General features: G+C 60.6%; 1 protein-coding gene across 5 annotated transcripts in view; it reads right to left on the bottom strand.

Moving 5' to 3' along the window:
• Positions 1-14,739, bottom strand: part of GDPD2 (glycerophosphodiester phosphodiesterase domain containing 2) — a 36,491-nt gene that overhangs the window by 1,742 nt on the left and 20,010 nt on the right. For 3 of the 5 annotated variants that reach the window (XM_043522694.1, XM_007056132.4, XM_043522696.1), the window contains 13 exons: positions 13,390-13,541; positions 11,669-11,772; positions 11,385-11,478; positions 8,195-8,254; positions 6,717-6,815; positions 6,054-6,147; positions 5,039-5,184; positions 4,119-4,201; positions 3,282-3,432; positions 2,446-2,661; positions 1,081-1,232; positions 703-850; positions 464-546 (listed from right to left, as the gene is read on the bottom strand). In XM_043522694.1, the coding sequence (XP_043378629.1) occupies positions 464-546; positions 703-850; positions 1,081-1,232; positions 2,446-2,661; positions 3,282-3,432; positions 4,119-4,201; positions 5,039-5,184; positions 6,054-6,147; positions 6,717-6,815; positions 8,195-8,254; positions 11,385-11,478; positions 11,669-11,772; positions 13,390-13,497 (1,538 nt within the window). In that variant the 5' untranslated portion in view covers positions 13,498-13,541. The remainder of the gene's footprint in view (positions 1-463; positions 547-702; positions 851-1,080; positions 1,233-2,445; positions 2,662-3,281; positions 3,433-4,118; positions 4,202-5,038; positions 5,185-6,053; positions 6,148-6,716; positions 6,816-8,194; positions 8,255-11,384; positions 11,479-11,668; positions 11,773-13,389; positions 13,542-14,739) is intronic. The other 2 variants (XM_043522697.1, XM_027818506.3) reach the window with 1 other exon arrangement.

Raw genomic sequence — 14,739 nt, 5'->3', positions numbered from 1 at the left:
GAGCTCTGAGTTGGTAGCGGCCTTTCTGCCATGGCGGGAATGGGATGGGAGCTCCTGCCAACCATAATGACCCATGGAGGGTCCCAGGGCAATGGAGTCACTCGAGTCCCCTTGGAGGGCTTCCATGCCAGGCCCACCTTGCTCAGCTTATAGGTGGAGCCAGTAAGCTGTGACCAAGTCCCACAGCAGTGGGATGGAGCAGCTCAGGGCCAGGCTCTTGGCAGAGGCCAGGGAGGAAAGCTCCCTCTGAGCCCGCTGTGTCCCATGTTAGCACCGTGCGAGGCGGGAGAAGTGGGCTCCCAGTGCTGCTGAGCGGCTCTCCCAGATCAAGAGGGCGGGTGAGTGACCGCAGCAGCCCCTGGCCGGGCAGCCCCTGCCCTACCTACAGCTCACCCAGAGGGCAGCAGACATGAGGCCTCCTATGCCATGGACAGCTACGGGACCCAGAAGAGGCTGAACTTACTGCAGCAGGAGGAAGGCAGAGAGGATCAGGAGGAAGGAGACGCAGTCTGTCACAATCCAGACCATCAGGTAGGTGCTGCGGGGCTGCAAGGCAACAAGACAGGATGAGCAGTTCAGTGGGGACCACAACCCCGGCAGAACAGGCCCTGGCCCCCTCGCTGGGGTGTGGCAGTGCAGACGGGCCAGGCGGGCTCGGGCATGCAGGCCTCTGCCAGCGCCACCCAGGGTAGGTTCACTTACGAGCAGCCAGAGGGGGCGCTTCATCTCCTTGAGCACCTGGCAAGCGTTGGTGGTGACGGAGCCGACCCCTGCGCACCACAGCACGGAGAAGAGCCAGGGCTCATTGACCACATACAGATTGACGGAGACGTTGGCCTGGCGATACCGGCTGCAGAGGGGATGGAGCCTCGTTAGCGTGGCACAGGTCAGCAGCAACTGGGAAAGCCTGGCTCCCACCCAGTGCTCCCCGTGCTGAGACCCGTGTGTTTGGGGTTCGAGCTCTGCGGCCAGCCAGGGCGTCAGGATGCGTAGGTGGCCATAGGGGGAGCTCGACTTGCCTCTGCTGGGCTGAGCCGCTGAGGCGCCATTGCTCTGTGCTCCCCAACAAGGGGCTCTCACCCAATCTCCTCCGTGCTGATGTCCTGGTACGGCAGGTTCACACGCAGCGGAGACTCTGTTTCATTCCAGCTGCTCTTCAGACCGTAGATTTGCTGAAAGCCTGGTGCCTGCCGTCTGACCTGCTCCCTGAACCCGTCAGGCAGCCAGAGAACCTGGGGGGAAATCAGGCCTGGTGTGAGCTGGGAGACCAGGGGGCGCTCGCTGTGCTCTGGGACCCAGGCTGCAGGGCCAGCCGCACGGACATGCACATCCCAGCCCCCTCTCTGTGCACCCATCCGGTGCTTGGCCCCACCAGGCCACCTGCCATGGAGTCTCCCCAGCAGGTCTGGGAGTGACAGACCTGGATGAGGCACGATGGGGGCCAGCTAGGACTGGCCAAGATGTGCCCAGGACTTGGGGCTGGCTCAGAGCCCCAACAACCCCTTCAGAGCCCCTGCACCCAGCGAGTCCTGGGCAAAGGTGCTGGAACTAGAGGTGCAGGTGTGCAGCACCCCATGGCTTGAAGTGGTTTCCATTAAATACAGGGTTTTCAGTTTGGTTCAATGGCTCGCAGCACCCCCACTGCACACATTGTTCCAGCGCCCCTGGTCATGGGCAGAGGGCACCCACTGGGCAGAGAGCCTGTAGGCACCTTACTCAAGGGCATGTTGTGTCTGCAAAGTAAACAGAGTGTCGTATGAATAATTCCTCCCTAAATGGGGAGCAGGAGCAGGAAGGGGCAGTGAACCCAGATGCCAGGCTGGTCTTGGCAGGGTCATGTATATCCAGCACCCAAGGGCTGGGGGCGGAGGGACTGAAAAGGTGGCCGCAGCGTCAGGGAGCCATGGAGCTGCAGGGTGTGGTAGCAGCAGGGGGTACAAAGGTGGCAGCTTGTGGATTTTCCTGCTTCAGCACCAACTTGGCTCATGGCCACGCCTGTCCTGAGTCACTGTTTACACATGGGGGGAGGAGGAGCAGGGAGTTCCAAGTAAGTTTACATCTCTCCCTGCATAGTTAGGGCATAAACCGTACTACAAAGCACCCCAGGCCCCAAGGAACTGGCCCAGGGCAGCAGCTAGTCCGGCAGCCTACCTGCAATAGGCTAGGACCCACCCAGGCATCTCGTGTGTGATGTGTAGGGTGCTGTGGCACAGAGGGCCTATGCTGGGGAACTCAGGGTACCTGGGATCATGGTAAGGGCAGATCCTGAGCACGCTCAGGGAGACTCTAGGGTGGGTCTGACCCGCCCTATGGGGTGGGGAGCTCACTGCTGGTGAAGGGCAGGCTCAGGGAGCCCTGCGGGAGGACGTCTGGCCCAGACACTCAGCCATTCCCTCCTCCGGCTGCCCATCAGGCATCAGACTCCAGGGGCAGAGCCAGGCTCACCAGCTGCGGCAGGATGCCCGATTGGAGGATGGTCTCCACGGTGACGTTAACAAAGCTCTGGTAGTCCGTGTGGTTCTCGGGCCGCAGGTCGAACATGATGGAGACGTTGTGCTGCTTGGCCTCCTGCAGCACCTGCTGCAGGGTCGGAATCTTCTGTGTCCTCGCCTGGCCTTTCTCCTCGCTGGAGAGGCCCTGCACCGAGTGGAACGGCTTCTTCTGGAAGGGACAGGCCAGAGTCAGCAGCTCCCCTGCATGGGCGGCACTGCTCCCAGCTGGCCCCAGGCCTCCCACACTGCCCCCTCAACACCAGCTCCCAGCGCCCAAGGCACAGGGTGCTCCCCCTCGCACCCACAGCACCCCCCAGTGCTCGCTAGCACGGCACAGCAGCTGCTCAGACCCCAGGACGAGGGCACAGAGGAGAACAGGTCACCCTGCCACCTGCAGGAGACCAGAGCAGCGCTGCAGTTAGGTGCTAACCAAAGCGTCACCGTGTATGCGGGCACCGAGCCCAGCCAGGACATGGCTTACCCCAGCCCTCTGTCCAAGAAGCCCGACCCCTCCCAGCCAGCCTTCCCCATGCCTCTGGAAGGTCAGAGCAACTCCCAGCTCTAGCAGTGCGGCTTGGAAGGTAGCCTCCCCCCCCCGCCCCCGACCCCATGGAAGGGGGCACTAGAGTCTGCAGAAGCAGTACTCTCCAGGGCCTGGGAACCCCGGGAGGGCTCTGAGCAGCTGGCCCCAGTGCTCTGCCAAGAGCAGCCTGGGTCAGTGCAGCAGGGCAGAGCCCTCCTGCAGGAATGGAGAAGCCCTGCCACGCCCCGGGGAGGTGGGGGCCTGACCTCCAGGAACCAGCTGCCGGCGTCAAGCTGCTGGAGATCAGTCCAGTTAAAGGCCGTGCCGTTCATGGTGGCCCGGGCAGGGAACACCTCTCGCACGTTGGTGGTCCGAGTGAGCGTCTCGTCATGCATGAGGAAGGGGATCCCATCAGCACTGGCAAGGGGAAGGGGATGGGGTAGTTAGGACCTTGCCCAGTGTAGCATCATGGGTCGTTTGCACCCCTCCCCCCAACCTGACCGCCCTGGCACCTCTGACAGGGATCAACCTAGTAGCCCTTTGTACCCTGCCATGCTGTGTCCCAGGATGCTGGGGGAGTCCCCTCCCAAACGCCTGCCTTTGGATCAGGCCTTTGGGGACTGAAGCTTCATGGGGCTGGGAGCCAGAGCCAGACATAGGAGGAGTCAGTGCTGGTTGTTACGGGGCAACACATGGTCCTGCAATGGCAGCAGCTGGTCACTTATCGGCCCTTCTCCACAGCAGGGGAGGAAACTTCCCCTCCCCACACCAGACCTGTCCCGGGTCCCACCCTCACCGCATTAACAGGCCAGTGAGGGGAGCCCTGTGTCTCTCCCTGAGAAATGGGGATCGAGCAGGGTGGGGTGCCAGGCCAGAGCACCAGACAGCTGGGCTGGGCTCAGCTTCCCTTGGGAGGGATGGGCAAGGGGTGAGGAGAGGAGGGACTCTCACAAAGCCCAGGCTGGGGCCTGGAGACACCTCCCCTAGCGTGGAGCTGCCCCCTTCACCCCAGAGGGGGCAGTGGGCAGAGGCCTGGGGCTCAGGGAGCTGGGGCAGGCAAGCCGAGCACACGTTCCCCTTGGAGACCCTGGGTGTCACTTTACCTCACCAGGACATCGGTCTCAAACACACGCACGTCACAGCCCACTGACTTCCGGAACGACATCAGGGTGTTCTCTGGAGCCAGCTACACGAGGGAGAGAGGGCACAGGCAAACCAAGCTGGGGCGGGGCAGGGGTGCAGCGCATTGGGTGCTTGCCCCACTGTGCTGAGTTCGAATCTTCTGGGCTCAGACATGCAGTGAGTTTGCTGGGCTTGATCTAAGGCAGTGGTGGGATTTCAGGAAGTAGCTGAATCCCCAGCTCTGCCTAGGAGAGACCCAGGGCTGGGATAGCAGGAGGCTGCAGGGCAGGATTGAGGGGCATAGGCAGGAGTGGAGGGGGGGGACCCCAGTGCTGGCAAGCAGGGGGTCTGCGGGTTGGGATTGAGGGGTATTGCTGGTGGTCGGGGGAGCCCAGGGCTGGGGTTAAATTCTACCCAGAAGAAACACGTCCCAATTAGCTCCTGGCCCCATGTGTGAGAGCTCAACCCCAAAGGGCTGCCTCAGCCCCTGCCAACCATGCCCCACACCCTCTCCAGCCTGGCTGCCCACAGGGCAGGCTGCAAGGACTCCCCTCCCCGAGCTGGTCTGTGGAGACTGGAGACAGCTCTCTGGGGGTTACCTGCTTGCCTGTGTCTGCGGTGTGAGCAGGGAACGCTGCTCTCTGGGACCCAGGGAAGGGCAGGGGCACAGGGCACCCCCCCCCACCCCACACACACACCCCCCCCAGCCACCTGCACTGAGGGCTGTAACCTGCCTTTGCCTCCAAGCTGCCCCTCGCTGGCACGAGCCGCTCCAGCCTGCTCCCTGGCACAGCGCTTGCAAGCAGCTGGTGCCTCCCAAGCTAAGCAGGGAGGGCTCATGCCCACTGCAGGTGCGGGGGAGGAAGGGAAGGGCAGCTGCCCTTGGGCACAGGTTACTCACCATGGGGGCCCCGCGGTGCCCAGCCAGCGCTGGTTTGGGGGGCAGCTGGCTCTCCTCCATGAGGCAGGGGGAGGAGATCATCAGGGGAGCCAGGTACAGTGCAGCTGTCACACCAAAATACACCAGCAGAAGCAGCACCTTGGGGGCTGCAGACAGACACACGGACAAGGCAGAGCCCGGTCAGGGACAGCGTCACCGCAGGCACTCAGAGATGGGGAGGGATTAGCCAGGGCTGCTCCCCCTGCAGTGTGTGTGGGGCTCCCCACCCCTGTCCAAGAATAGGGAGCGATGGGTCCCCCCTAAGCCCCCCAGCAGAGCAGCCCTTAGCGAGGGGCTCAGATGCCCCTGGCCACCATGCACTGTGCCAGGTAGCGTCCTTCACAAGCCGCCTGCTAAGGTGCGTGGGTAGCTCCAGCCCGGACGGTCTCTGGGCACCAAGCAGTGCTGCGTGGCTGGGCCTTCACAGCCCCTTCCTGCCAGGGTGCTACCCGCACAGCCCCTGCCCAGAGGGTTGCTGGCGTTTGGGGTGCCCGGCTGTCATGCCAGCCGCTGCACAGACACAGCTGCCCCAGCCCTAGCCCTGCAGAGCTCCCAGTCTATGAACAGACTGAGCCATGGGGGGTGCTGGCTAGGAAGTGTGTGCATGTACTGGAGGGAAGGGGAACCCGCTGCCGCGTGTCCTAGGCCCTGCATGGCTGAGAACAAAGGGAGAGCCGCCTCCCAGCCTACGCTTTCAGGGCAAATACTGGGCACTAGCCCGTCCTCAGGTGACGCGGCACAGGGACAGCTCTGGGGTCCTGCTGAGACAGCGTTTATGGCCCATCTCTGGGTGCAGCCCTGGGGAGCAGGCACCACAGCTCAGCAGGGCTATGGCATCAGGGCAGCTGGCTGCCGGGGGCAGGATGCAGACAGGCCTTTGCTCCGCACCAGAGGGGAGGCGTGGGAGGGCGGAGCTCACTAAAAGCCGCGTCCCCATGGCCCCACCCCTGCTCCGCGCCCTGGGGCCCAGGAGTACCTGCACAGCGAGTACGAGAGGAGCAGTCAGCCACAGGCCAGGCGAGCAGTGTCATGCCGGCCACGGCTCCGATGTGCAGGAAGGGGCCCGTCGCCTGTGGGGCGGACACACCAGCACCACTCAGTGCCCAGCTACGAACTCCGGCTCCATGCTCCCATCAGACACACCGACCCTGAGCTCCCAGCAGCCCACCCTGCATGCCAGGCTCCCCTGCAGCTGCCAGGAACAGCCGGCCCCCCAGGGCTCCCCCTTGCTGGGCTGAGCCCAGCCCTCTGGGCTGCCCAGCAGCCGGCATCGCTGGGTTTGAGGTGACCACGCCAAGGGGAGTGACTGGAGGTTCTGGGAGGGGGTTGAGCCAGGCGGCTTTGCCCCAGGGCTCTGGGAGTAGCTATTTATTCTCACTGGGGCCGTGCAGCACCTGGCACTCAGTGTGAGCCCCCCGAGGGCCCTAGCCTGGAACGACACAGGGTCCGTTGCGCGGGGGAGCTGCAGGAGTCAGACAGGCCTAGCGGGAGAATCAGCCAAACCTCACTGTGTCTGGGGCTGGGCCTAACCACAGGGTGGCGAAGCCAGTGGATCCCCTCCCCCATGCCCTGAGGCCGGTCTCCCCTTGCCATAGGGAGAGCCCCTGGGGCACAGGAAGGGCTCTGCCTCCGCTCTCACCTGCAGAGAGATGCGCGCGCTCTGCCACTGCTCAGCCCACTTCACATCGAGCGCGACGAAGGCTGCGGCCACGACCAGGGTGGTGAGGATCAGCAGGCACTGGGGGGCCGGACCCATGGCAGTTAGGACCAGGTGCATCTTAGACACCACAGAACAGCTGGGGACCCTGCCTGTGGCCTACCCTCCCCTGGGTGAGCCAACCCCTGCAGCTGCAGTCCCCGCTTCTACCCTCACCCTGCATATGCTGGGCCCCTCCTGCCTTGGGGCCCTGCTGCCCCGGGTTAAACACTGAGTTCGACTCCCTGTGGTGAAGGGGGAAAATGTTCTGTAATATTATTGTGAATACCATGTGTGCCTCAGTTTCCCCGATTTCATATTGTTACCCTGTGTGAGAGGGGTCGGGGGCAGGAAGGTTTGCTCTCGGGGAGGCTAAGAGACGTCGGGATGAACATCACCCGGCTGTCTGACCCAGGATGCCTCAGTGGAAAAAGACTGGCTGTGGCTGACCCCACATCAGTGAGGAGTCTAAGGCGACGACAGCGAACCCCGTCAGCGGGACATGGATGTGTAGCGACCCAGAGGGAGAGGCTTTCCCCACCTCTCCGCGCCATCCCCCAGCTCAGGGGCAAAAGGCCCTGGGGGGGAAGAGATGGGGACTGGAAGGAGTCAGGGCTCTGCAGCCAGCTCACGCCAGCGGGGCTGGGCTAGCCAGGATGGGCTGAGCTTTAGCCCTCAGCTCTGCGCTGGCCTCGGGCCTGCCCACGCGTTCCAGCTGGCCCCTGTGGACACTGGCCGAGTGCGCTGATCCCCGCAGCAGGCCCCAGTCTCTCCCAGGAGTCTGTCTCAGTGGCACGGGCTGATCAGAGCTCAGTGTGAAGCGGGAGGGCTGGAGCCACAGGGGTTGGGTCTAAGGGGGAAGTGAAGCCTCATGGCTCACCCTGGAGGAAGAGTGAGACCCCTGGGGGGGGAGGGGGGTCTGGCCCACTTCAGGGAGCCTCCCAGGGCTGACCATGCCAGGTGCTGTCCCCCCGGAGCAGTTATCACCCCACAAGAGGAGAAACAAACCCTGCCCCTGTCACAGAAGGCGGGGGGAGGGAAGCTGCCAGCTGGGTACCAGGGCCTTGCCAGGCAGCCCACCCTGCTTCTGCATGGCAGGGACAGCAGGCAGGGCATGGATGAGAGAGTGTGGCCAGCACTGGCCCTGCTGCATGTGGGGCAAGGCACTGGCTCAGGGGGAGCCTCAACATGTGGCCCTGAGGGGTATGCAAACCCCGCGGCTCCCCACACCATGGGCAACAGGAATGACCTGAACCGGATCCCTGGGCCTTTGGGCAGGAGGAGCCTGCAGGCGGCTGTTCCGTTGGAGGGCTGGGTGTGGAGGCGTCTGGGGCTGGGGCAGGGCTTGGATGCTAGGTTTGGGGAGGGGATGGGCTGTGCAGGGGCCCCTCCGTTGGCACTGGATGCCAGCCGGCCCTTACCTTGTGCACACAATGTAACTTCAAGGGCTGGCCACAGAGCTGCAGGCACAGAGCAAGAACCTGCAAGAGGAACAAGGAAGATGCTGGAGTTGGAATACATGGAGACCTGGGAGAAGAGTTGGAATTTGGGGGAGCACAGGCTGTTAGAGCAGGGATAAAGGAGAGACAAGACAGAACTGGGATGGGGGGGGAAACAAATCGGTATCAGAGATGTCTGTATACTTATGTGAGAAGTATGGGGAATAAGCAGGAAGAACTCGAAATGCTAATAAACAAACAACTATGACACAGCTGGCATCACAGGGTTGGTGGGGAGAATACACATGACTGGAATATTGGTACAGAAGGGTACAGCTTGCTCAGGAAGGGCAGGCAGGGAAAAAAGGGAGGAGGTGTTGCCTTGTATATTAAAATGTACACACTTGGACTGAGGTTGAGATAGAAATAAGAGACAGACTTGCTGAAAGTCTCTGGGTCAGGATAAAAGGGGTAAAAACAAGGGTGATGTCATGGTAGGGGTCCACTGCAGATCACCAGACCAGGGAGAAGAGGTGGATGAGGGTTTTTTTTTAAAACAGCTAACAAAATGATCCAAAGCCCAGGACTTGGTGGTGACGAGGGACTTCAACTCCCAAGACATCTGTTGGGAAAACAACACAGCAGGGCACAGATTATCCAACCAGTTCTTGGAATGTATTGGAGACCATATAAGGCTGTTCTAGATTTGATTTTGACAAATAGGGAGGAACTGGTTGAGAATTTGAAAGTGGAAGGCAGCTTGGGTGAAAGTGATCATGAAATGACAGTTCATGATTCTAAGGAATGGCAGGAGGGAGAACAGCAAAAGACAATGGATTTCAGGAAGGCAGACAGACTTCAGCAAACTCAGGGAATTGGTAGGTGAGATCCCAGGGAAGCAAGTCAAACTATCTAGAGACATAAAGGGTAACAAGAAAACATTCTACAAAACATTAGAAGCAAGAGGAAGACCAAGGACAGGGTAGGCCCGTTACTCAATGAGGGGGCAGGGAGGGAAACAGAAAATGTGGAAGTGGCAGAGGTGCTTAATGACTTCTTTGTTCTGGTTTTCACCAAGCAGGTTTGTGGCGATTGGACGTCTAACATAGTGAATGTCAGTGAAAATGAGGTAGGATCAGAGGCTAAAATAGGAAAAACAAGTTTGATGTCTTCAAGTCACCAGGGCCTGATGAAACGCATCCTAGAATACTCAAGGAGCTGACTGAGGAGATATCTGAGCCATTAGCGATTATCTTTGAAAAGTTTCAGAGTAACAGCCGTGTTACTCTGTATTTGCAAAAAGAAAAGGAGTACTTGTGGCACCTTAGAGACTAACCAATTTATTTGAGCATAAGCTTTCCGATGAAGTGAGCTGTAGCTCACGAAAGCTTATGCTCAAACAAATTGATTAGTCTTTAAGGTGCCACAAGTACTCCTTTTATCTTTGAAAAGTCATGGAAGACGGGACAGATTCCAGAAGACTGGAAAAGAGCAAAGATAGTGCCCATCTATAAAAAGGGAAATAAAGGACAACCTGGGGAATTACAGACCAGTCAGCTTAACTTCTGTACCCGGAAAGATAATGGAGCAAATAATTAAGCAATCAGTTTGCAAATACCTAGAAGATAATAAGCTGATAAGTAACAGTCAGCAGTCATGAGTTTGTCAAGAACAAACCAACCTGATAGCTTTCCTTGACAGGGTAAGGGCGGGGGGGGGAAGAGAAAGAAAGATAAATGTGATATATCTTGAGTTTAGTAAGGCTTTTGATACTGTCTCGCATGACCTTCTCATAAACAAACTAGGGAAATATAACCTAGATGGAGTTACTATAGGGTGGGTGCATAACTGGTTGGAAAATCGTTCCCAGACAGTAATTATCAGTGGTTCACAGTCATGCTGGAAAGGCATAACAAGTGGGGTCCCGCAGGGATCGGTTCTGGGTCCGGTTCTGTTCAATATCTTCATCAGTGATTTAGATAATGGTACAGAGAGTACACTTATAAAGTTTGCAGAGGATACCAAGCTGGGAGGGGTTGCACGTGCTTTGGAGGATAGGATTAAAATTTAGAATGATCTGGACAAACTGGAGAAATGGTGTGAAGAAAACAGGATGAAATTCAATAAGGACAAATGCAAAGTACTCCACTTGGGAAGGAACAATCAGTTACACACATACAAAGTGGAAATGACTGCCTAGGAAGGAGTACTGTGGAAAGGGATCTGGGGGTCATAGTGGACCACAAGCTAAATATGAGTCAGTGTAACACGGTTGGAGGAAAAAAAAAAAAAAAAAAAGCAAACATCATTCTGGGATGTATTAGCAGGAGTGTTGTAAGCAAGACATGAGCAGTAATTCTTCCGCTCCACTCCACGCTGATTAGGCCTCAGCTGGAGTATGGTGTCCAGTTCTGGGTGCCACATTTCAGGCAAGATGTGGAGAAATTGGAGAAAGTCCAGAGAAGAGCAACAAAAACGATTAAAGGCCTAGAAAACATGACCTATGAGCGGAGATTGAAAGAACTGAGTTTGTTTAGTCTTGAGAAGAGAAGACTGAGAGAGGACATGATAACAGTTTTCAAGTACATAAAAGGTTGTTACAAGGAGGAGGGAGGTGAATTGTTTTTCTTAATCTCTGAGGATAGGACAAGAAGCAATGGGCTTAAATTGCAGGGAGGGCGGTTTAGGTTGGACATTAGGAAAAACTTGCTAACTGTCAGGATGGTTAAGCACTGGAATAAATTGCCTAGGGAGGTGGTGGAATCTCCATCATTGGAGATTTTTAAGCAGGTTAGACAAACACCTGTCAGGGATGGTCTAGATAATCCTTGGTCCTGCCACGAGTGCAGGAGACTGAGCTAGATGACCTCTTGAGGTCCCTTCCACTCCTATGATATCCTCCCTGGCTTCCTGCAAGGACAGCTCCTGAGCCCCTGCCCAGCAGCCCTCCTGGGACACCCCGATCTCAGAGAGCAGGGCCCCGCTCAGAAAGCCAGGGCCCCAGCCCGTGGGTCAGCCCACCCCCTTGGGCCCCGGCCCCAGCCCCTGGGCCGGTCGGGGTCGTTCAGGAGCTTCCAAAGAGCAGAGGGCCTGAGTGAGCTCAGCACAGGAGATGTGGAGCAACGTCTCCAGCAGGCAGGATGCAGCGAGGGCCCCAGAGAGCAGGACCTACCAGCAGCAGGGCCGAATACGTGACCAGCAGCACTGTGACTCCGAGCAGGGGCATGGACCAGTCTACCCACCACTGCGTCTGTCTGAAGAGGAACCTGCCAAGCAGAGAGGACAGTCAGATGAGGCTGGGTACACCAGGGGCAGGCACAGACTGTGGAGAAGGGAGGTGCTATGAGCTGGGGAGGCATATGATGGGGGGAGGGAGCACTGGGGATGGGGAAGAGAGCTGCCAGGCGCTGGGGGAAGTGGGGGCAAACAGTGGGGGACAGGGAGGGGCCTACTCACTCGTTGAGGTTGTGGAAGTCATTGAGGATGATGAGGGCATGGTACAGCCAGACAAGCGTGAAGAGGCAGGCGCAGAAGAGGAAGAACAACCAGCCACAGTCACACTGAAAACCAAAGGGGCCGCATAAGAGACTGCGCGGCTCCTGCCAGCCACGCCCTGGCCCCTCCAGCGCAGCTACCCGGACATGCAGAGTGCCTGCAGGAGAGCCCAGGGCAGCCTGGTCCCAGCCTGTCCGCCGGAGGCCATCATGCCTGCTTCCCTGGCTCTGTGCTCTGCCTGCCCCTGCCCCCACGCCACAACGGGAAGAGGTGCTAGGACCTCCCCCAAGCCCTGAAAGAGGGAGGTGATCACCACGCAGGGGATGCCATGCTTTACCCACGTCAGGGACAGGCTGGAGCAGGACTGGATGGAGCCACAGCCCCAAATGGGGCAGGCACAGACACAGGAGCCCAATAAGAACGAATGGGGGTTCAAACAGCTTAGGGTCAGAATAGTCCATACAGCAGGGGCCAGGACTCCTGGGTTCTATTCTCAGCCCCTCCCCTGACTCGCTCTGTGACCTTGGGCCAGTCTTTCCCCTCCCTGGGTGAGGATGGAGCCGCCATCCCCGTGGCCTCAGGGCCCTGTGCAATGGAAGAGGGGCTGGGGCTCAAGTAAGTTTTTTACATTCATAACTGATGCCCCCGGTCCCCCCAGGGCTCGCTGCTCGGAACCGCCCTGGCCCAGTACAAATTAAGCCCTGCCTGTGCGGCTGCCAGGTACGTTACACCCTGGGTGGAAGCACAGAGCCTTCAGTGCTGTTACTAAGTACATGTGGGCATGCTGGCAGCCCGGGTGCCCGATCCAAGCAGCTGAAGCAGGGACCGACCAGAGAAGGTGTCTTCTGCCCTCCGGCCAGCCCCACATGCCCCATGCCCAGGGAGCTGGAACAGCACTGCTGCTGCCGCCAAGTGGGGCATGTTTCTAATCAAGGTTTGCTCTCAAAATTCCCAACAAGATGGGACAAGCTGCTACTCAGCCCCACCCATGGGAGCTGGAGGCCTCAGAGGCTCCCAGGGCCCCGCACCCTGAGCCTGCAGAGCCCCAGGGATCCCAGCCCCCGCCCCCCTGCACTGCAGAGCCCCTGGGATCTCCCCCTGGGCTCCCCCACAGCCCCAGCCCCCCTGCACTGCAGAGCCCCTGGGATCTCCCCCCAGCCCCCCCCCACAGCCCCAGCCCCCCTGCACTGCAGAGCCCCTGGGATCTCCCCCCCCACAGCCCCAGCCCCCCTGCACTGCAGAGCCCTGGGGATCCCCCCACCCCAGCACTGTGGGGCCTTGGGGACCCTGGCACACGCAGGAGGCTGTGGGCTGCCTGTGGTGCAGGGTGGGCGCAGGAGCCCAGCAGGGCTGGGAGCGCGTCTGACGTCACCGCTGCTCCCAGGGAATGCGGCCATGCCGGAGGAGACCGTACCCCCTAACCCCACCGTGGCCATTCCCCTGGCCCAGCGTTTGTGACGCTCCCAGCCCGGCAGGGCTCCGTGCCTCGAGCAGAGGGGCATGTCTGAGCGCCCCAGCACCTGCTGCCCTGTGCCCCACTGAGAGCTGCCCCCCCGAGCGAGGACAGCACTCTGACACTGCAGGGGACAGGGAGACGCCCTCTGCCCCGGGGGGGGCCCCGGCTCTCCCCGACCGGCACAGCGGGAGGGGCAGGCCGAGGGCCCGAGCTCAGCACCCCTCACCTTGGTGGTTCTCAGGCCTTTCCTCTGGTTCTTGGCCCAGCGGCAGCTGTACAGGCCGAGCAGGCCGATGGCACAGCCGGGGCAGCGGCAGCCGGGGCTCTTCGCCATGCGGCAGGTCTGCGTCCCCAGCACCGCACTGGGGGTCAGGCCTCCTGCAGGGGAAGAGAGCACATGGGAGATCCCCCCCTCAGGAGAGTGGGACCGGGCAGCCTGGCGCTGGGGGGGCCTGGGCATCGCTGGGCGCCCAGTCACCAAGCACCCCAGGTGCCTGGCAGAGATGCAGAGGCCGGGCGCCAGGCCAAAGGCGAACAGGAACCTAGCCAGCTGCACAGCATGGAGCCGTGCCCACCCCGGGCCGGGGGGCAGCGGAGGGCGTCCTGCGTCAGCCACCATAGGGAGGATCTCACGGGGAGTGAGAGGAAGGCCGGGCCGGGCGGGGGGCCCTCACCAGGTCTGTCCTGGGCAGCTGCTCCGTTCGGAGCACCCCTGCCCGGGCCCAGGCCTGGCCTCCTGGGGGCGAGTGCCACGGAGCAGGGCTGCTGAGCCACCCGCTGCAGGGCCCCGGCCAGCACGGCTCTGGGCTCAGTGCGCGCACAGGGCACATGCCCACGTGCAAGTGCCCTGCCCTCGGACATGCCAAGGCCCTGCCGTTCCCCTCGGCTCTCCCACAACAGCCGTAGCTCCCTGCATGTCACCGGGGGGCTCACCAACCCGCCCTGCCCCCGAGGGGGACACTCGCAACGGCCCCAGTGTCCCACTTCCCAGCCAGCGGCTGCCGTTCCCCGCTGCCCTGAGCACCGGGGCAGAGCTGCCTGGGAGGGCCTGGCATTTCTGCCTTGGCGGTTAATTCCGTGCAAGGGAAGGTAGCTGGGATCCCTCAGGTCCCAACGCCTGCTCCTCCTTCCCCAGCTCTGCAGGGCACCGGGAGCCAACTGGATACAGCCACGTGCCCCCCAGCTGCCAGGGTGCCGCCTGGACCTGCCGGGCTCCCCGCAGCAGGAGGTGGGTGCTGCATGAGCCCGGGCTCAGCAACAGCAAAGTTGTGGGGCTGCGCTGGGCCAAGCCCCTTCCACCCACCCCTTTGTTAATGAAGGACAGGAAGGGGGTAGGGAGGTGAGGGAGCCTGGGGGGCTGGCGAGCAGCTGGACCCACAGGGAGGAGGATCCCCAGAGGCAGCTGCCAGGCTGTGCCTGGCCAATAGGCCACACCCCAGGGCAGGGGAAAATCGCCCTTGTCCTGCAACAGGAGGATTGCTCTGGCCAGAAGGCCGGGGAAGGGGAGGTTGCTGGTGGAAGCGCACAGCCTGAGCCATGGGGCACGGTGCTGGTCACAGGGAGGGCTACTGCTGCT

The sequence above is a fragment of the Chelonia mydas genome, chromosome 9 (genome assembly GCF_015237465.2).
Source record: "Chelonia mydas isolate rCheMyd1 chromosome 9, rCheMyd1.pri.v2, whole genome shotgun sequence".
NCBI lineage: Eukaryota > Metazoa > Chordata > Testudines > Cheloniidae > Chelonia > Chelonia mydas.
The sequence above is the reverse complement of the archived record's forward strand: the minus strand, read 5'-3'. Positions and strand labels throughout refer to the sequence as shown.